The following is a 25194-nucleotide window of genomic DNA, read 5'->3' on the forward strand; positions in this document are numbered from 1 at the left end:
GGGTGCTCAAGGCCATCTGAGTTTCTAACTGCAAAGCCCAATGGGCTTTTCACACGGGAAGAGGGCTGTGTGGTGGTGAGCAAAGCCAGCCTCCTGCTCCCTGTGTAACCTGCCTTTCTTCCAACCAAACAGCCGAGGTTACAGGAATGTGAATTTCTGGTCCTCCTGAGTAAGGGGGAGCAGTTTGCCTTTTGTCCAGTGGCCCTGGCTTTGTTATCTGAGCTGAGGGCAACGGGCTAGAGTAGAGGCGCGCTGGCTGGGCCTTCGGTGACAGGAGAGCCACCTTGGTCACCCTTCTGGGTGCCCCAGTTTTGACAGGGTTTCCCAGCAGCAAGATTGATAGGCCCAGCCCCAAGTTCCCAGAGGAAAACCAAGCACACGGCCACTTCCCTGGGTGCCAGGCTCCCGCAGGCCCAGGGAAGCTGCTGCTTAGGGACCAAGGAGGCTGGGATGACATGAAGGCTCCTCAGTGACAGGCCAGTTCACAGTCCTCCTCTCCTCTTGCCAAAGAAACTCAGGACTCAGGGCTTCCGCCTGGCCGTGTCTCCTTTCCCTCACCTACCTTGTACTCGTCTTCCCTGTGATGGAAGGGGTATAATCATGTCCCCACCCACCCTTCTGGGACTGTCACAAAGATAAAAGAGACCATCTATAGGCAGTATTTTAGACTCCTAGGAGAGCAGCACTGAACAAGAGGTGTCATTAAAGTGAAGTGTTTGGAGATTGCAGATGAAAGGAGCTGGTAAATAAAGAGCCTAAACATCACCTTTCCCATCATCACGGCCAGGTGAACTGGCTACTGGGCCCCAGTGGGAGCTCCCAGGAGGGAATACAACGCGTCCCAACCCCGTCCTGCTGGCCCTCCGTCCTCTGCAGTTTAAGCGACAAGCTGCTCTGCTCCTGGTCTCCCATATGGGAATGCCTGGAGAGAGAAGTACTGCCTTGTGCTCCGGCACCTAAGGTGTCCTTGGGATTAAATATAGTCTCCTCTCCCCCGAGGCATCACAGCCTCCCTCCCTCTCCAAAGAGCCCTTCCCAGGGAACAGAAGTGCTAGGAGGCTTTTTATACCAACTGGTCTCTAAGCTAGTCCTACTTAACTGCTTCTAAACAGGAGCGGATTTGTACAGAGGATTCTGGCCCTTTGTTCTACAGGCATGAGTGTCTAAAAGACTCAAGGTTTTCCCTTTGCCCATGAGCCTTTACTAAACCCACCCATGCCTTCCTCCATCTCCCCAAAGGCTCTCCGACTTGCTATACGAACAGCCTTCTGTAGAAGGAAAAGCAAGAGTAAGTTCGGTTCCAGGGAGACCTGGGGGAGGCAGGGAGCGAGCCCCAGGCGGCAGATGCAGAGGAGCCCTAGCCTTCCCCCAGAGATGCTTTATTACACGGTCTCCTCAGTCCTCAGGGGCTGGGGCCCAGGCCCACGTGAGCAGACAGAGGCACTGCGTCGGACATGGCAGATGGCCCCCGTTTAGCAATGCAGTCAGACAGAGGGTGGGCAATGAGTGGGCGCGTGCCCACGGGCGGGCTCTGGGTCCCCGCCGACAGCGCGGGCGGGAGCCATGCTCAGGCATCGGTGACCTCCATGTTCTGCAGCCGGCTTTCCAGGGCGACGTCTCGCGCCGCCCCTTTCTTCTTGCTGCCCTCGTGCTGCTTCTTCTGCTTCTTGGACGGCTCCTGGTCAATGGGTGCAGGCTTCACGAAGGGGATCAGCTCCTGGAGGCCTGGCAGGGAAGAGGGGCCGACCAGATGACCTGCTGTTTCTCAGGAGGCAAAGCCCACGGGCCTCCAGGGTGAGCGCCAAAGGGCCACGATGCCTTTGAATAAAGGGGCACCCACGATGGGCACTGGTTTCATGTATTCTTTCCTTCCCTGGCCTGAATTTCAGCTGCATTTCAAAGGAAGATCACACCTGTGCCGGCTACTTTCTCAGCTCTGCCCCTGCAAAGTCCGGCACCACAGGGCAGGCAGGGTGTGGGGGACTGCGCGTGAACAAGCAAACAGAGTCCATCCTGAAAGGGGCCCGCTCTTCGGAAGCGTGCAGACAGAGAGGGGAGGGGGACGGGCTGGGCTGGGTCGGGTCTCACCTGGTGGCATAAACTCCTTCAACTTCTCGGGCACGATGATGCCCTTCTCCGTCTGGTAGTTCTCCAGGATGGCGCAGATGGTGCGTGTGGTGGCACACATGGTGGCGTTGAGCATGTGGACAAACTCCACCTGTGAGGCGAGAACAGCTCGACTCAGCCCGCAGCGGCTTAGCTGAGGGCCCGTCCCCCAGCCGGGTCCCCGCTGGCAGCCACCCAGTTCAAAACCGTGGCTTCTACCCCTGAGTGAGCTTTTTCTAAACCTAAATCCTGTTTGTCTTTCACTGCCTATCAGATAGCTCCAGGAAGAGTCCTCATGTCTCCATGAGTGACAAGTGCAAGGTCCCTGTATTCTGAGGAGAGCCGGGCCCTCGGAGAGAAAAGGAAAACACTACCACAGGGACCTCTCCTTTGAACCCCTTCTGAGTCCCTGACATGGAAAAGTAGGGCCTAAAAATCGCGTTTGAAGAGACAAGCTTACAACCCAGAGCTCCTGGGTGAGAGGAAGGAAGACCTGCCTCCCACTCGTTCTGGGTAGACGCAAGGGGATTTCTTTATTTGGAGTTACAGCAAACAGGAGAGTTAGCCTGACTGCAGAACGGAGCTAGATTCAGGTTTCTGTCTAAAGGACTCGGTTCGGATTCAGGAGAAGTCACTTTCCGGTTGCCGTGCCCGTCTGGGCTGAAAAGCCCGGGTTTTCCCATGATGCAGGGAACTAGTGTGCTCCAGGAGCTGAGAAATGAGACCAGTGGACCCCGCCCCGAGGCCTCTGCTGCCCGCCTCCCCAGGGCCCTCTACCTTGTCCATCATCTTCTTGGTTTGCCCGTATCGGATTCGGAGCCGCCGAGCCTGGTAGTCTGTGCAGTTGGAACAGGAGACTAACTCACGGAAGGCTCCCGAGCCCGGAAACCAGGCCTCCAGGTCAAGCTTCTTGCTGGCAGCATGATTCAAAGAACCTGTAAGGGAAAACCCCGAGAATTCATGAAGGAGGGATGGTATTTCAGAAGGCTAACCTTTAGCAAACCTGAAGAATTCCTTAATTCACATCCTATCCCCAGAAGTGAAATCACGCCCAGATATTCTTATCAGCAAACACTCCCCAGTGAGAAGAGTGTGATATTTTAATGTGGGCAACTAATTAGATCATGAGATATTTCTTGGCGTGGTACGGGCAGTGTTTGTGGGATGCAGGAAGGAGGCCGGTACCTGAGACGATATTCACAATGTGGTATGGGATCCCCAAAGACTGGTAGAACTCCTCGGCGGTGCTGATCATCTCCTCAAACATCTCCCACGACTTGTTGTCATGTGGTGATGAGTAGACAAACTGTTCAATCTGCAAAGAGGGACCCACGGAGACAGTGACAAGGGGACATGGTGAATAAACTAAAGGACCAAAGTGGGAGATATTCTTGCGGTGAAGACCTGTTCACAGAGCACCGGGAGCCAGGCCAGGCTGGGGCCCCCGGCAAGGGAGACGTGCGCTACACCGGACTGGGTGTGCAGCAAGAACACCTGCTTCTACCGCGAGCTACCTGCACACGCGCCAGGTACTGTTCTAAGTGCTTCTCATATGAACTAGCTGGAGCCTCACAGTCGACCTAATGAGGTGGGTCCTATTGTTACCCTCCTTTTACAGGAGCACAGAGTGGCTCAGCAGCTTGTCCCAGGTGACACAGCAGGCAGGTGCTGCAGGTGGGATCTGGACTCAGGCAGCCCGGTTGCAAGGTCTGTGATGATAGCCACTCTGGCTCTTCCCCAGAAACACGGACGCAGGCAGCGGAGGAAAGATGGGAGCCGGGGTGGGCCTGAGCAACACAGCTCCCTCTGCCTACCCCGCACAGACAGACGGACGGGTCCCACTCCTCACACTGACTCCTCTACTTACCTTCTCAAACTGATGGACTCGAAAGATGCCACGGGTGTCACGGCCATGGGAGCCCACCTCCTGGCGAAAGCAGGTGGACAGGCCGGCATACTTGATGGGCAAGTCCTCGGGCCGGAGCCACTCATCCCGGTGGAGAGCAGCGATGGGCTGCTCGGAGGTGGCGATCAGGTATTTCTCATCATAGGAGTTGTCATCAGACTTTTCACTGCCTTTGCCAATCACCTGAGGGAGAGGCCTTTACTAGTTAAGAGGGAGGGAGGGGGCCTCGGCTAGAGCAGAGACCACAGGGAAGATGGGAGCGATGGGACAGGGAGAAGTTCCTTTAAGCCCTGCCTGGGAGTGAGCAGGGGACACTACAGAAAGGAGGGAATGGGTCAGTCCCAAATGGGGTCCCTAACTGAGATCAAAGAAAAGCAAATTAAAAGGAGATAAAAAAAATTCTGATATCTACTTATTTTCTAATAAATATATTTTTGTAAATGATGTGTAATGGCCAATGATGGCAGACGTACAGTAAAACCCAAGCTGGTAGTAATATAACGTAATCCACTCAACAAATGTATGTGAGGTGTTTACTAAGGGCCAAGTCCTTTTTGCCAATCCTGGGCAAAAAGGAGACACAGTCTTTGCTTTCTTGGTGCTTATGGGTTAGTCTAGTGGCTCTAATCCTCAATCACTTTGGTGTTCAGTTGATTAGAACGATCTTCTTCCCCTTGACTGGAATCGTCTGGCTCTCTCTGACATGGTCTGTGCTTGAGAAGGAGCCCCAAGCTGGAGGCCACGTCTGTTCCCAAGGAAAGCATGTTTTGCCCTATTGAAGCTTCCAGTCTGGGGTCAAAAGTAGGAAGACCCAGTAAGACCGGACACTTCTACCATTTCCTTTTGTTCAACCACTCACTAAATGTGCTTCTTCTCTAAGCTCAGGAAGTTAAAGTATGTTCATTTAGATACATCATCATACAGATTATCTGGGGGGAGAGATCAAACAGGCTCTAGGTCTGCAGTATTTAATATGGTAGCCACTGGCCACAGATAGCTATTTAGATTTAAATTCTTTTAAAAATTAAAATTTTACTTCCTCAGTTGCATGAGCCACATTTTAAGTGTTCAACAGCCACAGATATAGACCCTGTCCATCTTCGCAGGAAGTTCCACTGACCAGCACTGCGCGGTATCTTTGAAGTGAAACTTCCCCACTTAAGACGTCCTCCCGCCACACCGCCCCAGATGCTCACCTTATAGAGTTCCTCACTTAAGACGTCCTTCCGCCACACGGCCCCAGATGCTCACCTTATAGAGTTCCTCACTTAAGACGTCCTCCCGCCACACGGCCCCAGATGCTCACCTTATAGAGTTCCTCACTTAAGACGTCCTCCCGCCACACGGCCCCAGATGCTCACCTTATAGAGTTCCTCACTTAAGACGCCCTTCCGCCACACGGCCCCAGCCTGCTCACCTTATAGAGTTCCTCACTTAAGACGTCCTCCCGCCACACCGCCCCAGATGCTCACCTTATAGAGTTCCTCATCAAACTGACTGAGCTGCGCCACCTCCTGCATGACCTCCTTCCTCATGAAAAAGGGGGTGTAGATGGGAGTGTAGCCCCGGCTCCCCAAGGTGCGCAGGGCATACTGGATGAGCGCCTGTTCCAGGAACACCAGGGCCCCCTGCAGGAGCGGAGACACAGCACTGTGGGATCGGCTTCCTTCGCCGCCATGTTCGGTGGCTACAATTCACTCAGGCGCTGGGGCCAGCAGAGCATGACCACCCGGGGACTCACAGGGGGCCAGCAAAGACCCCAACAACCAACCCAAAAGATTCTTACCTGACACCAATCCCTAGCATACCATCCAGGCAAATCATAGAGAAAATTCTCTTTCAGATACTAAAGCAAGAGAAAAGGACTATTGGCCCGGGTGCGTGGGAAAGTTTTCTCGTGTTAATTCTTTTTTTTTTTTTTTTTTAAATTTTATTTATTTATTTATTTTTTTACAGAGACAGAGAGTGAGTCAGAGAGAGGGATAGACAGGGACAGACAGACAGGAACGGAGAGAGATGAGAAGCATCAATCATTAGTTTTTCATTGCGCGTTGCAACACCTTAGTTGTTCATTGATTGCTTTCTCATATGTGCCTTGACCTCGGGCCTTCAGCAGACCGAGTAACCCCTTGCTGGAGCCAGCGACCCTGGGTTCAAGCTGGTGGGTTTTTTCCTCAAACCAGATGAGCCCGCACTCAAGCTGGCGACCTCGGGGTTCCGAACCCGGGTCCTCTGCATCCCAGTCCGATGCTCTATCCACTGCGCCACCACCTGGTCAGGCTCTCATGTTAATTCTTACAACACCAGAATCATATGTATAATGCAAAGCATACCTCGTGTGCACACAGATGGTCAGTACAACTGGCCCTTGAACAACTGGGAGGTTAGGGGCACTGATCCACGCGCACAGTAGAAAACTCACGTATAATTTCTGACTCTCCTAAAACCTAGCTACTAAGAGCCCACTGTTAACCAGAGGCCTTACTAATAATATAGTCAACACATATTCCGTATGTTACAAGTATCATGTACTGTATTTTTATAGTATAGTAAGCTAGAGAGAAGAAAATGGGGGGAAAATTTCACATATAAGGGGACCTGCACAGTTCAAACTATAATTCCAAAATAATTTGACCGTGTCTTTCTAGAAGCCTCCTCTGCCCTCTGTCCCAGCTATCGGGGTTCGCCTCTGCCAAGCCACTCTCACCGAGCTCTGGGCCTGCTCACACCACACCCTGTGGACAGGGGCCACACACCAAACCCGACAAGTGCAGGGGAGGCCTGCACGGCAGGTCCTGCAAACTCACTGGGCTGAAAGTAGCCACATAGGATGGTCTGAACATAAAAATTCCCCACTAAAAGCGAGTTGTGGCACGTAGTCAAGTCCTAGGTCTGTAGCTTCCTTGACAAAGGTCAGTCTTTACCTTAAGTGAGCCCGTCTATTGTCTTTTCTGCCTGTAAGATCTCATACCTTTGAAATGCCAGAGTGATCCCCGTTTCCAGACCCTTCGGGGTCTCTCCGCTTTGCTCTCTCCTGCCACCCAAAGCTGTCACCAGTGAACTTCGCGTGACCCCTTCCACCTCCTCCTCTGACTCTAATGTATGAAATACGCTGCAGAGCTGCCGTTCTCCAGAGCGCTTTCTCAGTCCACTGAGAGTCTGCTTCTTAGCAGTGGTCATCAGTTTGCTTCAAAGAAACTCATAAAAGTTCTCTAGAGGTCTGGAAATTTCTTATATCGAGAGCACTTATCACAGTAGCTTTTGATTCTTTGTTACCTGTCTGACTGTCGATTACCCTGAGCTCCTTAAAGGAGAGACTGTTCAGACTCAGTCAGCAAAACCACGTGTTCGCTATGGGGCACCACGCCGTGGCTTTTGTTCTGGGGCCTCCTCATCAGCCCTCTCCTGCCTCACAAAGAGCACCGCCTCTAGTTGCCAATGCGTTTGTGGTGGAGAGGCCAGCAGCAGTGGCGAGCGTGTGGGCCTCCTTCGGCAGCTTATTTTTCTGCAGTTTTAAAAATTCTTTCTTTATAATCCCGTCCCCACTGGTTCCCGGCTCTTACCTTCAGGAAGTACCCTCGGCTCCCGGCCACCACAACCCCTTTTTCGCCTTCAAAGCCATCGACCATCACCACCAGGTCCACGTGAGAGTACTTCTTCCTGACCGTACAATCACCCCAAATCCTCTCTACTTTGTTGTCTGCGTCCTAAGGAAACAAGACCAGGAGAGAGAAATACACAACCTCTGAATGCTACAACCTCCATCTTTGCAAACCCTCTTCTAAGAACGACCTGGAGCTTGGTGAAACCATAGCTTAACTCAAACATGAGGCTTCGGTCATCGTGTACGGAGACCAGAGCAGGGAATCTGTGCTTGTGTCAAATAGAGAAATAATAATTTTTAGATTCCCAGAAGCGATTCTAGCCATGAAACTGAAACCATGATTTTCCAAAAAAAATCCGTCACATTGGTTTTTTTCCCACCCTTTTAAATGTCCTGCACAAGGACACCTCTACCCTGGACAATCAGCATTGCCTGGGTGCAGAGCAGAATGCAGGGTTTTTTTCCAGGCTCTCATTGGTCCCGGGGCCACACGACCGACCTCAGAGTCCGCCACCCCAGCCTGCAGTACGTTTAACATTCTGTTCACCAGGGAATGAATGCGAGAGGCACAGATGGGCCCTGGGAGGGCTGGGGTGTCAGGGAACAAAGGCTGGGCTCAGAGCAGCTTTGTGCTGGGGAAGCTCCCACCGAGCAGGAAACTTTTATCATGCAGATTCCCCGTCAACCTGCAGCTTCTCAGCAGGGTGTGGGTGAGGGGTGAGGTTCATTGAGCAGATCCCTCCCACGAGACTAGCTGCTACCACGGGCAACAGCGGAGGACAGCAGCCCGATTTACAAGAGATTTCTGTGCCAGGAGTCTCCTACCTGTGGTCTCTGCCACTTCCCAATCAGGCAAGGAGCTGCCGCTTTCAAGTCTCGATTGGTGGGCAGAGCGAATACACCAAGAGCCTGCTTCTGACTCCAGGCCCGTCATAGAGTGTCAGTGCTGTCTGTCCTCCTCCCAACAGAGGAGCGGGTTAGGCGGCCGCCCGCGGTGGCACCTACGCCTACCTCGTCGTCACTGATGGGCACGGAGGGGTGAAGAAGGTTCCCGATCTCTCGGAGGCTCTCAAACCGCTCTGCCTCCAGCTTGATCCGCTCAGCATCACACATCAGGATCGCTTCATCGATGAGGAGTCGGAGCTTCTTTATCTGTGACACTTTCAGGTTCTGCAGGAGTACAGGCCAGGCCCGCCCCCAGGCCACAGAGAGTCAGGGACAGAGTAGGAATGAGATTCTGTCGCCCTAACCCTGTTGGGCTCTCATGACAACCCTTGTGATAGCCTTTTAAAAGCGGACAGTGAAGGCTTTCAGGGAACAGAGGTCTGTCTCACACAGGGGTCTGTGTGATCTGGCCCTTACACATCCACTGGCAACAGAGGTCTGTCTCACACAGGGGTCTGTGTGATCTGCCCTTACACATCCACTGGCATTTCCTTCTGGGGTGCCTAAGGCAGAGTTGGATCCACTCTGGCCTCTCTTCTCGTTCCTATTATATCTCAGGAATTTTAATATGTAGCTCTTTTCAGAGCCCCTTCTTCCTGATTAAACCAATTTAGCACTCCACTGTGTACTGCACTTAATTGTTCTCTAGGAAGATGATACATTAATAGGAGCAAGAGTCTTTGTCTTAAGCTAATTTTGTACTCCTACTGCAGGTGTTTCAAACTGTACTCTGATGTCTTGGGGCGAGGGGACTCCTCAGCAGGTGGGGCTGGGCAGGAAGAGCACCCCAGCCGACTTCAAGCACAGCCACACTGCTTCTTTGTGCTCGTGCCTTTGCTCTGCTTTTGTGTTATGGGTTTTAAGAAAGGGTTTAGTGACTAAAACTTGAAAATTACTGCTCTAGGCCCATTATGTAATGAATATTTACTGAATTACAGTAAATTGAAAAATTCCTTGACTTTGTAAAAGCAGAATAATATAAACTAAACATAGTTTAGTTGCTTTCCCCCCTTTCTTCCTACCCTTGAGTTTTCCACTGTCTCCATCTTTGCGGTCTCATTCAAAGTACAGAGTATATAACAAGAGTAACAGGGACATGTCCCAACTGCAGAAATTCAAGGCTCCCACAATGCTGTGTGGAGCCGAGTGTCAGCATTTAGCCTGTCTAGGAAGGAGGTCAAGGTAAAAGAACAGAAACCCACTTTAGAATAGGACAATAACTTACAGCCAAAGTGTCTGAGGTGAGGTCATCGAGATTTAATAACGTCTCTGGAATGGACTCATCATCTCCCACTGGCTCTTTTTTCTGCAGGAAAAAAAAAAAACAAAACCAAACCAAACAACCACTATTGAATAAAGAAAAAAAATTCTGACACTGTTTTATAAGTGTACACCAAATATCATATAAACTGATTACAGAACTTTCTACACATCTGTCTCTAAGACAGGCAACACATGGGAGAGATATTAGTACATGGGAAGTGAGAAATTAATGTCTGAAGTCTCTGTTCTGCCACTTTCTGGCTTTTTGATCACAGACTGATTAGCCCCGTCAGGGTCAGAGGGCTGACATCATCGGGAACTGGAGAAGAATGCGCCCTGGATGAATGCATGAGAATGCGCATGTGCTGGGGGCCCGAGCCAGGAGCCAGGAGCCAGGAGCCAGGAGCCAGGAGCCAGGAGCCAGGAGCCAGGAGCCGGCGCTGGCGGACACCTGGGTGTGACTCTCAGAATCCCTGTCTACCTGCTAAGAACAGTCCAGCACAGAGGCACCGGGAGAATACATGGATGGAATGATGGTATATTAGAGAGGCAAAGAAAACAAAAATTTTATTTATTCATTTTAGAAAGGAGAGAGAGAGGGAGAGAGAGAGAGAGAGGAGAGAAACAGAGAGAGAAGGGGAGGAGCAGGAAGCATCAATTCCCATATGTGTCTTGACCAGGAAAGCCCAGGGTTTCGAACCAGTGACCTCAGCATTCCAGGTCGACACTTTATCCACTGCGCCACCACAGGTCAGGCAAGAAAACAAAATTTTTGAGGGAAAAAGTCACAAAATCTGGAACTAAGTTTAGAGCAGTCAATGCACAACAGCAGGGTTGTGCTCAGCACTTGAATTTTTCCCTCCAGCTTCTTGCCTCACTTTCTTTTTTTTTTTTTAAATTTTTTAAAATTTTATTTATTTATTTATTTATTTATTTTTTACAGAGACAGTGAGTCAGAGAGAGGGATAGACAGGGACAGACAGACAGGAATGGAGAGAGATGAGAAGCATCAATCATTAGTTTTTCGTTGCGCGTTGCAACACCTTAGTTGTTCATTGATTGCTTTCTCATATGTGCCTTGACCTCGGGCCTTCAGCAGACCAAGTAACCCCTTGCTGGGGCCAGTGACCTTGGGTTCAAGCTGGTGGGCTTTTGCTCAAACCAGATGAGCCCGCGCTCAAGCTGGGGACCTCGGGGTCTCGAACCTGGGTCTTCCGCATCCCAGTCCGACGCTCTATCCACTGCGCCACCACCTGGTCAGGCTTGCCTCACATTCTTTTTATTTATTTATTTATTTAATTCATTTTTTAGAGAGGAGAGAGAGAGGGAGAGAGACAGAGAGGGAGAGAGAGAAGAGAGAGAGACAGAGAGAGAGAAGGGGGGAGGAGCTGGAAGCATCAACTCCCATATGTGCCTTGACCAGGCAAGCCCAGGGTTTTGAACCAGCGACCTCAGCATTTCCAGGTCGACGCTTTATCCACTGCGCCACCACAGGTCAGGCTTGCCTCACTTTCTTAATGATATTCTGCCCAATCATTTCTAACCCTGGTCCACAGCCATGGGGAAGGTAATTTTCAGAGTCAAACTCTTCTTAAATTAAAGGCCATTATAACAAGACACATTAAGACCTCAGCAAATAAAAAGAAGCCGAGATTTAGGGTCTGCTTTGCAAGGATAAATAACGTGTAGAAATCATATTCAATGTCCTAAAGATTAAAAAAATTCTATACATACAATAGGCAATTACGTTTATACAACCTCATAAGCCGCTGCACAAAACTGAATCATGAGTAAAGATAAAATCTTCTAAAGATAAAAGCATAGAACTCCTTTAGACTCATTACACATCCTCACCCATCAAAGTGAGAAGTTGCGATTCCATCTATAACCCAACTTATACCCTTCACTGTCTCAAGCAAAATCATCTTGAAAAGTTAGGAAAGTCTGAAAATATCAGAATGAGCCTTGAAAAGAATAAGCATAGACAACTGAGGTAGGGGAAGAATGGCCTAAATCTCAATATTTTCCATTTGGTAGCTGTCTGCTAATCCCACAAGGTAGCAAGTGCAAGTTCTGAGTTCAAGATCGGACTGTGCAGCTAATATCATTTCAGGCAAACTCATTAATTTTCTCAGACTATTCCTTTGCCCTTTAAATAAGGTTGATAATTGCTACACTCCAGGTTTACAGCAAAGATCAAAACCAAAATGAGATGTATATAAAAGGGTTTCTAATAATTTCAAGTACTATACAAGTGAAAGCTAGCACTGTTCCAACAGACAGCAAAGGAGAACACTCCTTCTGGGTCAGCGGTCAAGGGATCCAAGGATGTTACTGTAAATGAAACACTCCCGTCTTCTTGCCATGAAAAACACTGGCTGTCAACTGTCTGTCAGTGCTTCACAGAACACACAAGCAGCAGCATACGTGGCAATTAACATGATTATGGGGCCTCTCACATGCAAATGATTAAGTATCATGGCTCCCATTGGAAAAAAACCCCAGTATGATTATATCAATTTCTATAGCCAGTCATGGCTGAAAGTGCAACAAAATACTGAGAGAAGAAGAGTGTGGACCAGGAAGTATAAATTGCTCAATCCCAGGGGAATCTTTTTGTTATGCTCTTTACTAGTTCAGCTTCCTGATTTATTTAATTTTTGGAAGAGAGAAACAGACAGACAGGAAGGGGCAGAGATGAAAAGCATCAACTCGTAGTTGCAGCACTTTAGCTGTTCATGGATTGGTTCTCATATGTGCCTTGACTGAGGGGCTCCAGCAGAGCCAGTGACCCCTTGCTCAAGCCTGCAACCATGGGCTTCAAGCCAGCGACCTTTGGGCTCAAGCCAGCAATCATGGGATCATAACCACACTCAAGCCAGCAACCTTGGGCTTCAAGCCAGCGACCTTTGGGCTCAAGCCAGCAATCATGGGATCATAACCACGCTCAAGCCAGCAACCTTGGGGTTTAGAACGTGGGACCTCAGCATTCCAGGCTGATGCTCTATCCACTGCACCACCGCTGGTCAGACAGCTTCCTAATTTTTAACTGTTCGGTTTAGTTTAAAGGTGTACAACTTAACATTATTTTTAAAAAGCGATTAAAGGGCTAGAAGGACTTCTAAAAATTATTAATTTATTATAGAGAGGGAGAGAAACATGGATTTGTTGTTCCACCTATTGATTCATTCAATGGTTGATTCTTTTTTAAAACTATTTTTTAAAATTTATTTGTTTTTTGTGACACAGAGAGAGACAGAGAGAGGGACAGATAGGGATAGACAGACAGGAATGGAGAGAGATGAGAAGCATCCATTCTCCGTTGTGGCACCTTAGTTGTTCACTGATTGCTTTCTCATATGTGCCTTGATCCGGGGGGCAACAACAGACCAAGTGACCCCTTGCTCAAGCCAGCGACCTTGGGCTCAAGCTGGTGAGCCCGTGCTCAAGCTGGTGACCTTGGGGTTTCGAACCTGGGTCTTCTGCGTCCCAGTCCAACGCTCCATCCACTGCGCCACCACCTGGTCAGGCTGATTCTTTTTTATATATAGATTTTATTTACCGACTTTTAGAGAGAGAAAGGTGGGAGGGAGGAAAGGGAAGCAACAACTTGTAGTTACTTTTCGCATATGCCTTGACTGAGCAAGCTAGGAGCCTTGAACCAGTGACCTCAGCATTTTAGGTAGATGCTTTATCCACTGTGCCACCACAGGTCAGGCATAGGTTAATTCTTTTTATTTTATTTTATTTATTATTATTTTTTTTTAGAGAGGAGGGGGGGCAGAGAGAGAGAGAGAGAGAAGGGGGAGGAGCAGGAAGCATCAACTCCCATATGTGCCTTGACCAGGCAAGCCAGGGTTTTGAACCGGCAACCTCAGTGTTTCCAGGTTGACGCTTTATCCACTGCGCCACTACAGGTCAGGCCATAGGTTAATTCTTGTATGTGCCCTGACCAGAGATTGAACTCACAACCTTGGCATATCAGGACGATGCCTTATCCAGCTGAGCACCTAGCCAGGGCATAAGGGGGTATTTTTGAAGAAAGATTAAAAACACGTACTAGTCTGGACACCATAGGAAGTTGGAAGTGAAACTTAACCTTGTCCAAGCATAGAAGGATTTTTTGGATGAAGGCCATCCATTGTTGTTTGCAACTGCTAAATAACTACAACAGTCTGGAGATAGGAAACCCCCTTTTCACTAAGAGGCTTCAAAGGCATTTATGATTGAGGCCAAGTGTTCAGAGAGATTTTGTAAATACGACTTTTATATTTGGTGTGATTTACACCAGCTCAAGATGGCCGATGGCATTCCTGCTTAGGAAGGGCTGTTAGATTGTGAATGGAGAGGTCTTCATACTAGAAGGTTTTGAAAGCAAGGAGGAAGGAGACTCGGGGCCCCCTCCCTTCTCCATACCTTGAGGAAGAAGGTAAACAGCCAGGAATGCAGGAGGGGGAAGGGAGATTTGAGTAGCCCTTTCCTCTCCTCTTTCTTTCTACTTTTTTTTTTTTTTTTTTTTGGTACTTTTCTGAAGCTGGAAACGGGGAGAGACAGTCAGACAGACTCCCGCATGCGCCCGACCGGGATCCACCCAGCACGCCCACCAGGGGGCGATGCTCTGCCCCTCCAGGGTGTCGCTCTGCTGTGACCAGAGCCACTCTAGCGCCTGGGGCAGAGGCCAAGGAGCCATCCCCAGTGCCCGGGCCATCCTTGCTCCAATGGAGCCTCGGCTGCGGGAGGGGAAGAGAGAGACAGAGAGGAAGGAGAGGGGGAGGGGTGGAGAAGCAGATGGGCGCTTCTCCTGTGTGCCCTGGCCAGGAATCGAACCCGGGACTTCTGCACGCCAGGCCGACGCTCTACCACTGAGCCAACCGGCCAGGGCCTCTTTCTACTTATTAGGTGATTTAAAAACGCTTATCCTCTGACATCATGTAAGCCCCTTCCCATCCTGAAATCGTGTTATTGATGTATATACCTCTAGACAAAGGAATCATGAGATCCATGTATGTGAACTGTGTGCTGTAAAGGATATATAAGATGTAAGAAATCAAATTTCAGGGAACACGTGTCTTTGGAGCCACAGACTCCACGTGCTCCGCCGGCTTTGATAAATTCTCTTTTCCTCTTATACATTGTCTGAGTGTCTATCCTCCACTGGGTTGCTTTCCTGCAACGGTCTGGGCATTGGGCCAGGTTCCCTACATTTAAAAAATGTAGTTCTTACAATTCTGTTCTATAGGTGAATGTCAGAGTTGAGATTTCAGATCAGAAAACTGAGGCTCAGAAGTTAACTTGCCTCAAGTCACATCGCTAACATGATTGGCATCTCTATCTGTGCTCTTTCCATGAAAGATTCATCTACACTGAACAGAGAACCTGGAGTCTTCCGTAAGAAACTCTTTCTGGCACTGTAGGATGAGCTCAAGAAATAACTGGAAAAGATTACTGGTAGAACTCAGAGTCTTATTATAAGAACAGATAAACAACGAATGACTAGTGTGGCAAGAATCTTATCTTGCAATAGACTGAATGTTGAAAGTCAACAAATTCCTATGTTGAAACCTAACCCCCAAGGTAATGGAATTTGGAAGTGGAGTCTTTCAGAGGTGATCATGGAATAAAGGCAACCTCACGAGAGACCCCAGAGAGCTCCATGGCTCCTTACGCCATGTGAGGACAGAGCAAGGAGACTGTCTATGAACCAGGAAGTGGGTCCTCAGACACCAAATCTGCCCGTGCCTTGGTCATGGCCTTCCCACGCTCCGGAACTAAAAAAAAAAAATCTGTTGTTTATCAGCCAGACGAACTAACACATATCTGAATACAGAAGATGGCCTCATCTTCTTAAGTTTTCTCTCAACCTTCTTTCCTTTTTTGTCTTTAAAATAATTCCCACACTTTGGTAAGAAACTCGGTATTCCATAGAAAGTATGTGTTAACTAAGAATAAAGTTAAATAACGCTGCTGCACTGCTCAAGACTGTTAATTCTCTTACCTTCATTTTCTCTCCAATTGTCTTGCTGCATAGATTCTTCAGCTTGTTCAAGTTGTCCGCCCGAAATCTGCCTAAAGAATAAAGAACCCGAGAATATTCCAAAGACAGGCATATAATTAAGATTCCTCCATCTCCTAATCATGGCTCCTTAGGACTGATCTCAGCCCAAGGCCAGAGTGCAGGCAGAGCTGAAGGATCTGCTTTATGAAATTGTAAAACCTTGTAGCTTTAGAACACCAAATTTAGTCGGTATATATTGGTGACTACAATGGGGATTCCCCAGCATTTGGTGACAAGGAAAAGGCCACTCTGAGACTAGAATTAAAAAGTATAATAACCTGGATGATGTCACTATAGAGCAACACCTCTGAGAAATCTAGAAGATAATCAAGTAACTATCATATAACTTGGTCAATTATCTTTTTTCTTTTTTTTCAGGTGAGAGGAGGGGGGAAGATAGTAAGGCAGACCTGCATGTCCCCCAAATGGGATCTACCCGGCAACCCCATCTGGGGCCAATGCTTGGGTACTGAGCCATTTCCAGTGCCTGAGGCCCACAAGCTTGGACCAACCAAGCTATCCTCAGCGCCCAGGGCCATGCTCGAACCAATGGAGCCGCTAGCTACAGGAGGAGAAGAGGAAGAGAATGGGGAGAGGGAGGGGAGAAAAGCAAATGGTCACTTCTCCTGTGTGCCCTGACTAGGGATCGAACCCAGGATGTCCACACACCAGGCTGAAGCTCCATTTGCTGAGCCACCAGACAGGGCCCAATTATCTTAAAATCCATTTAAGAAACTATGTGGTATACAGGGGAATCTAGAAAGAAGGCAGTCATATTTCTATTCCCATGACTTGTTTGCTATCTCTCTGCTAGAAATGGTTAATATTATTCCCTTTGCTTTGACACAATGTTCATATGACAGCCCTCAGATTAATTTATTTTGTTATTATTATTTTTAGAGCACACACGTGTAAGGGGGGGAAGAGAGGAACAGATAGAGACAGACAGACAGAAAGGGAGAGAGATGAGAAACATCTTTGTGGCACCTTAGTTTTTCATCGACTGCTTCTCATATGCCCCTTGATGGGGGGGGGGGGCGAGAACACGCCTCAAGTCAAGCTAGTGACCCCAAGCTCAAGCCAGCAACCTTGGGCTTCAAGCCAGCAACTTTGGGATCATGTTGATGATCCTGTGCTCAAGCTGGCAAGCCTGCACTCAAGCTGGCTACGTTGGGGCGTTTTGACCCTGGGTCCTCAACTTCCCAAGCTGATGCTCTATCCACTGTACCACCACTGGTCAGGCTACCTATGGGTTTTGATAAATAGCAATAATAAGATTAGGAAAGTTCCTTTCTATTCCTGGTTTGCTGCATTTTATCATGACCAATTAGATTTCATAAAAAATATGAACTTCGATTCCTATCTCACATCATACAGCAGAATCAATGTGAAAGAAATCAACCTAAATGTGAAAGCTAAAGTAATAAAATTTCTAGAAAAAAACTGGAGAATTTCTTCAGGACCTGAAGATATGAAAAGATTTCCTACATACAACACAAAGCACAAATTACAGAAGAAAATTATGTGCATAGATATCTACTGCTCACAAAAATTAGGGGATATTTCAAAATGAATATGAAGCGATAAAAAAAGGAAGCATTTGATTTTTTTTTTTATTAAACAAGAACAGAAAAGCAAACAAGTCAAATGAGGTTATGCAAGCAAATGAGATGCATAACCAACTTTTATTTCATTGGTGAAAATGTACTATACAAAAGGCTGAAAGTACTGGAGTTTCTACACGTTCCCTGATCCCCTAATTTTTGTGAGCAGTGTATGTGTATGAATATATATATAGAAGTAATATATATACAGGGTGGGACAAAAGTACATTTACACTTTGGAAAAACAATGCAATAATTAATAAATAATACAAGAATAAACTTTTGCATACTCACAATTGTAAACATTATACTATAAACATAATATATATTTATATATAATCTGACTATATATATATATACGATACTATCAAAATACTTATAAAAATGTTCATAGCACCTTATTCGTCATACCCTCAAACTGTTAACAATTCAAATATCCATCAGTAGTATTGGTTAGTACATTTACACATGGAGTACTATACAGCAATGAAAAAAATCCAGCCACTGCTACACATGGAATAATCTCACAGACAACAGTATGAAAGAATGAAGTCACATACAAAAGTTGGCCCTGGCTGGTTGGCTCAGTGGTAGGGCATCAGCTGGGCGTGTGGAAGTCCCGGGTTCAATTCCCAGTCAGAGCACATAGGAGAAGCAACCACCTGTTTCTCCATCCCTCCCTCCCCTCTCTTCCCCTCCTGCAGCCATGGCTAGAATGAGCAAGTTGGCCCCAAGCACTGAAGATGGCTCCATGGCCTTGCCTCAAGCACTAAAGTAGCTCGGTTACCGAGCAATGGAACAGTGGCCCTGGATGGGTAGAACATTGGCCTCAGATGGGGGCTGCCGGGTGCATCCCATACGTACAAGCGTCTGTCTCTCTGCCTCCCTGCCTCTCACTTGATTAAAAAAAACAACCATATTTAAGTCTATTTAAATGAAGTTCAAAATCAAGCGAAACTAATTTATGGTGGTAGAGGGCACAATACTGTTATTTTTATTTTTATTTTTTTCATTTTTCTGAAGCTGGAAACGGGGAGAGACAGTCAGACAGACTCCCGCATGCGCCCGACTGGGATCCACCCGGCACGCCCACCAGGGGCGATGCTCTGCCCACCAGGGGGCGATGCTCTGCCCATCCTGGGTGTCGCCATGTTGCGACCAGAGCCACTCTAGCGCCTGAGGCAGAGGCCACAGAGCCATCCCCAGCGTCTGGGCCATTTTTGCTCCATTGGAGCCTTGGCTGCGGGAGGGGAAGAGAGAGACAGAGAGGAAAGCACGGCGGAGGGGTGGAGAAGCAAATGGGCGCTTCTCCTGTGTGCCCTGACCGGGAATCGAACCCGGGTCCTCTGCATGCTAGGCCGACGCTCTACCGCTGAGCCAACCGGCCAGGGCCTAATACTGTTATTTTTAGAGGGAAGAAGTGACCGTGAGGAGCCTGCCAGTGTGCTGCAAATGTTTTAGACATTGATCTGAGTGATGGTTACATGGGTGTACAGATTTGTAAAATTCAGCAAGCTGCACATGAAGATTTGTGCACTTCACTGAATACAGGCCATCTCAATAAAAAATACGTTTTAAGGTTGTATATGAAAATAGTTCAAATGCCATAACAGAGGTATATGAGATGACAGACGGAGAGCACTCAACAAATGAGAGTGCGATGGGAGCGGAGCTGGGTGCCTGAGAGTGCGATGGGAGCGGAGCTGGGTGCCAGAGAGGGTTGATGGGAGGGGGCAGCACTCAAGAGGGGCAACGGTCCTGGGCGTGTGAAACACTGTACAGGTAGCCTAACAAGGCCAGAACCAAGGGCATAGGGCATATGTGGGGGAGTGGCAGAAGATCAGGCTAGGAAGGAACGTGGGCTTTGTAAATTGTGCTAAGAAATTTGGATTTTTATTCTTTAGGGCTATTCTGCCCAACATGGTAGCCACTAGCCACATGTGGCTATTGAGCATTTGAAATAGACTAGCCTGAATTGCAATGCACTGTATGCCTGGCCTGTGGTAGTGCAATAGCTGAAGCATCAACCTAAAATGCTGAGGTCATGGGTTCGAAACCCTGGGTTTCCCAGGTCAAGGCACATATGACAAGAAATCAATGAACAGGACCTGGCCGGTTGGCTCAGTGGTAGTGCATTGGCTCGACGTGTGGAAGTACCAGTTCAATTCCTAGTCAGGGCACACAGGAGAAGCGCCCATCTGCTTCTCCATCCCTCCCTATCTCGCTTCTCTCCTTCTCTCTCCCCCTTCTCCTCCTGCAGCCATGGCTCAATTACAGCAAGTTGGCCCTGGGCACTAAGGATGGCCCTGTGGCCTCCACCTCAGGTGCTAAAATGGCTCCTGTTGCGATGGAGCAACACATCAGATGGGCAGAGTATCACCCCCTAGTGGGCTTGCTGGGTGGATCCTAGTCGGGGTGCATGTGGGAGTCTGTCTCTGCCTCCCCGACTCTTAATAAAAATTTAAAAAATTGCCTGACCAGGCAGTGGCACAGTGGATAAAGCGTCGGACTGGGATGCAGAGGACCCAGGTTCAAGACCCCGAGGTCACCAGCTTGAGCACAGGCTCATCTGGTTTGAGCAAAGCTCACCAGCTTGGACCCATGGTCGCTGGCTTGAGCAAGGGGTTACTCGGTCTGCTGTAACCCGATGGTCAAGGCACATATGAGAAAGCAATCAATGAACAACTAAGGTATCGCAACGAAAAACTAATGATTGATGCTTCTCATCTCTCTCCATTCCTGTCTGTCTGTCCCTGTCTATCCCTCTCTCTGACTCTCATTCTATCTCTGTAAAAAAAAAAAAAAAAAAAAATCAATGAACAACTAAAGTGAAGCAATGATGAGTTGATACTTACCGCTTCCCTTTCCTCTCTCTGTAAAATCAATAGTCTTAAAAAAAAAAGAAATGTACTGTTTGTATAAAAATATACACCTGATTTTGAAAATCTATAAAAAAGAATGTAAAATATTGCAAAAACTTTTATATTGATTACAGGTTAAAAACATAATTTGGAAATCTATAGATTAAATAAAATATATTCCTAAAATTAATTTCATCTGCTTTTCTTTTTTTTGTTGTTTATTTTTGTTTATTTTTATTTTTTATTCATTTTAGAAAGGAGAGAGAGGAGAAAGAGAGAGAGAGAAGGGGGGAGGAGCAGGAAGCATCAACTCCCATATGTGCCTTGACCAGGCAAGCCCAGGGTTTCAAACCGGCGACCTCAGCATTTCCAGGTCGACGCTTTATCCACTATGCCACCACAGGTCAGGCCTCATCTGCTTTTCTTTACATTTTTTTTAAGTGGCTACAAGAAAATTCATAATTATACCTGTGGTTCACACTGCATTTCTATCAGACAGATTTAAGGTATGTATGTCCCTGCAAAACTTAAGCCTGGAAGCAAATGATTAGATTTGCATTCCAAAATGATCACATGTCCTGGGTGTGGTCCATGACTGGGTAAGACTGGGGTAAAACAAAGCAATGAAACAGTTATTGCAATAACAAGGGCCTGGCTGAAGGCATCTGCAGTCAAGGGTAGGAGGAAATAACAACTTCAATTCATAGTAAAGACAAATCTCATTCAGAATAGCACTTTTGGGGGGAGGACAGAATTCTGGTAGTTAGCAGATTGCAAGATAGGTGGAAATCTAGTGGCTTTGGAAGTAGTTGAGATAAATGCTTATCATGTGGTCAAATGTTTCCTCAGTATATTATTCTAAATTAAAAAAAAGAAATCACAGTTCAAGTTCTTGAGAGTTAGCAGAACCATGGTAGGTCTGTGGTGCTAGGACTCCACATTTTATCAGACCCTTTTGAGAGCCCTAGTGGCATCTTGGAGATCTATAGATCGACAAATAGGTACAGTTGTGATGGAGGACCTTGTGAAGCTCTCTGTGTCCCCTCAGTCCGGGAATGCAATTGAGGCTCTTAATGTGGCTCGGGGTTACAAGTCCATATTGCAGCCAATGACAGGAGAGCCCCAACTTCTGATGCAAGGTTCATATATAAAAGAACTTTGATACAAGATCTGTCCATGTCCTATTCGGACAACCAGTGACTTGGGAAAAATCATTAACTTCCTTTTGCAGCAAAGAGAGTATTGATAAGGGATGTCAAGAATCAAATTGATAGGTGCTTTGAAAATAAACTGCTTTTCATACAGAAGGGCAAAGTGTCCCAAACACAAGATATTCATGAATTGAAAAAACCTTTGTCAGGCCCTCACCAAGAAGCAGGTGCAGGGCTAGGTACTGGGATTATATGATACATGTATACCTGTATATCCTGTATGTATGTGTATACTCTATGTATTTGGATGTACAGATGCATAAAACACAGCCAGGTCCCTGAAGAATTCACCCCATCACCATATATCCATTCATTACCAAAAGAATAAAACTCCCCATAGATATGTACATGATACACGAGAGGAACTAACATATTCAAAGTCATTTAATGTGCTAAGAGTGTGTAACTGTATACAAAAATTTTGATAATCCTGATTCAGTAAAACAGTGTCCAGTCTAGTTTTTTTCCCTTCCAGTTAATTTAATTCCATTGCAACTCAAAATTTCAGATTCAGGTGGTGGGATCTCATAGTCACAAACTACATTAGAGTGACTGAAACTGCAGACAACCCCAGCTAAATAAATACTCTCTTGGTACCCAATACCCTTATAAATTTCGGAAAATCAATGTTCCTGATAAAATGCTACCACACTCTTGGCCAGCGACGGCCTTTGCAGTGTGCTGTCATAAACTTGGCTCTCAGCTGGTTGCAGACTTATTGCATCAGACAAAATTAATCACGTGTTTTTGACAGCATTCGACCAATCAGTGACAACTCCAGTTAATCTAGGCAGAGGGTTCTATGGTTTTATTTTCAGTTCCAGGTTTCAGCCAAACCCTGCCAACGTCTTTTCCGGAAAACATCCACAAATCACAATTACTCAGCCTCAACAATTACATTACAAGCGTTTTCCTCACCCTTCTTCCCATGTCTGACCCTACCACGGAAAAGACTTTTCTCGATTTTTAAAGATATGATAACAAATCCGGGGGATGGCTTTCCCAGAAGCTCCGGCATCACTGCTTTTAGGCAGGAGCGGCCTTCAAAGATCCCAAATGTTTCCAATATAGGTGCTTTCTATTACGCTACAGACGTGACTCAAGTTGGAGCCTTTGATCCTATCAAAATAGGAGACCACTCTGGCCTTGCTGAGTTTGATAAAACAAGCAAGCAAACAAACAAACAAAAAACAACGCGGAGGCGACCAAAGATAAATGTTAGGAAAGGGGAATCCCCCTAAACCTCCCGGCCCGGCTTTCTTCTGGCTACCCTTCAGCGGGGAAGCCCTGACAGCTCTAGATGCGCATGCGCCGTGCTCCTTCCCAGACTCAGACCGGCGACCTGCACTGAGCAGGCGTGGAAGGGAGTCGGCACTAACCCCGCAGACAGAAAAAGCGGGATGACCCCGGCTACCCGAGCGTTTTGGGGGATAGGGAAAGCCTCGGAGCCACTGCAACTTTGGGGAGGGGAGATCTAACGAAGGGCGGAAGCTGTGGCCTCAGGAGCGGTAATGAGACCCGAGAGCTGAAGTTGGGGTTAAGACTGGGGACATCCCGCGCGTCCCCGTACTCACATCTTCGCCACTCCCCGTCTGCCTTCACCAGCTGATCCACTAGTCCCGGGTCCTTGAAGCGCTTCTTTTGCGTCTCTCGGATGAGGTCTGGGTCCCCTCCTTTATCCGCCCGAAACAAATCCAGATCCAGCACCATCTTTCCTTCTCCCGGGTTAACAGTGGGAGGTGAGGATTTCCCGGGTCAACACTAATGAAAGTGAGACTGGCCAAGGTAGCCTGTGACCGACGCACTGCGCCGGCGCGCTGACCCGCCCCACCCCGCGCAGGCGCGACGGGAGCGCGCGGGCGCCCCCTCTCGTCCGGAAGCGGCGGTGCAGGAGGCGGGGCCAAGAGAGCGAGGTGGGGTGCGCGGGCGTGGGCGTCTCCTGCTGTGTCAGGGTTTGTCCCGGCTCAGGTTTTATCCGTCCTGTGCTTTCTCCCCAGCTCTGCCCCACTCTCCCTAGGCGCTCCCATTCCCACGTGAAGGTGAGTGCCTCAGTTTCCTCCTCACGTTAAAGGACATGCGTCAGGCTAGACAGAGGCAACCTGATAGCTGGCTTGGAAGCTGGTGTCTCCAGTAGATGCCGGTTTCCGGCCCACAAGTGTGGGCCCTAAGATTGGACGCTCTCCCGGAACCCTGCTCTCCTCCATCTTGAGACAAGAGTATGGCTACATTTATTTTAGTCCCCTTGTTACTTCAACTCAAGATTCCTCCTTTCCTGCCTTAGAGTCCTCAGAGCTAGGATACATTTCTTTTTTCTTTTTTTTTTTTCTGAAGCTGGAAACGGGGAGAGACAGTCAGACAGACTCCCGCATGCGCCCGACCGGGATCCACCCGGCACGCCCACCAGGGGGCGATGCTCTGCCCACCAGGGGCGACGCTCTGCCGTGACCAGAGCCACTCTAGCGCCTGGGGCAGAGGCCAAGGAGCCATCCCCAGCGCCCGGGCCATCCTTGCTCCAATGGAGCCTTGGCTGCGGGAGGGGAAGAGAGAGGGAGGAAGGAAGGGGGGGATGGAGAAGCAAATGGGCGCCTCTCCTATGTGCCCTGGCCGGGAATCGAACCCGGGTCCCCCGCACGCCAGGCTGACGCTCCACCGCTGAGCCAACCGGCCAGGGCCTAGGATACATTTCTTAATCTGATTATTGGGCAAACCGGATTGTCCCTTTACCCACTCTTAAGATCATAGATATGGGAAAGTGCAATTGAAATCTTTTAGAGGCCCTGGCCGGTGGATAGAGCATCAGTATGGAGTCAGGGGTTTGATGCCCTGTCAGGCCACACTGGAGAAGCGACATCCACTCTTCTTCCCCTCTCCCTCTCCCTCCCCTTCCTCCCCTCTCCTTCCCCCTTCCTCCCCTCTTCCTCTCCCTCTCCCTCTCCCTCCCCTTCCTCCCCTCTCCTTCCCCCTTCCTCCCCTCTCCCTCCCCTCTCCTTCCCCCTTCCTCCCCTCTCCCTCCCCCTTCCTCCCCTCTCCCTCCCTCTTCCTCCCCTCTCCCTCCCCTCCTCCTCCTCCTTCCCTGCCCTCCCCTCCCCCTCTCCCTTCCCTCTCCTCCTCTCCCCCAGCCAGTGGCTTGATTGGATTCAGCGTTGCTGAGGATAGCTCCGTTGGTACAAGGGGATTGCAGGGTGGATCCTGGTCACTGTGCATGTGGGAGCCTGCCTCGCTATCTCCCCTCCTCTCACTTAAAAAAAAAAAAAAAAAGAAAAGAAGGAAGAAAAAGAAATCTTTTAGAGACATGAGGAGACTTTTCCAAGGGGAAAATAGCTGATTTGAAGGCAGTATTAAGGTGTTGAGGCCCAGTCTTAGGATATATGAAAACCTGAGCAAAGATTTCATCATACTTCATTTGGGAACGTCCAGGTCTTTATAGTAAAAATTTGGGTGGAGCCAAAGTTATCAAAGGATCTCCCTAATAACGATAAAGATTGGAGGGTTTGGGAAGAGGCGTCCCTTTCCCCATCCTTCCACCTGCTAGAAGCTTCTATGACCACCAGTGGCTCTCAGGAGAATGTTTAAACATAGCTTGCAAAGCCGTTCATGACCTGCCCCTAACACGTTCCCTCTTTATCTGCTGGCATTCCA

At 48.3% G+C, this 25194-nt stretch overlaps 1 protein-coding gene across 1 annotated transcript; it reads right to left on the bottom strand.

The window, feature by feature from the left end:
- Positions 1 to 1363: 1363 nt before the first annotated feature.
- Positions 1364 to 23369, bottom strand: SARS1 (seryl-tRNA synthetase 1). Its single transcript, XM_066352830.1, has 11 exons — positions 23130 to 23369; positions 15820 to 15890; positions 9787 to 9867; positions 8628 to 8786; positions 7576 to 7719; positions 5485 to 5640; positions 3974 to 4195; positions 3292 to 3421; positions 2884 to 3041; positions 2089 to 2218; positions 1364 to 1725 (listed from the first exon to the last, which is right to left on the bottom strand). The coding sequence occupies exons 1-11, from the start codon at positions 23263 to 23265 to the stop codon at positions 1568 to 1570; spliced, it is 1545 nt and encodes a 514-aa protein (XP_066208927.1). The 5' UTR covers positions 23266 to 23369; the 3' UTR covers positions 1364 to 1567.
- Positions 23370 to 25194: the final 1825 nt, after the last annotated feature.

The sequence above is a fragment of the Saccopteryx leptura genome, chromosome 11 (assembly GCF_036850995.1).
Source record: "Saccopteryx leptura isolate mSacLep1 chromosome 11, mSacLep1_pri_phased_curated, whole genome shotgun sequence".
Lineage (NCBI taxonomy): Eukaryota > Metazoa > Chordata > Mammalia > Chiroptera > Emballonuridae > Saccopteryx > Saccopteryx leptura.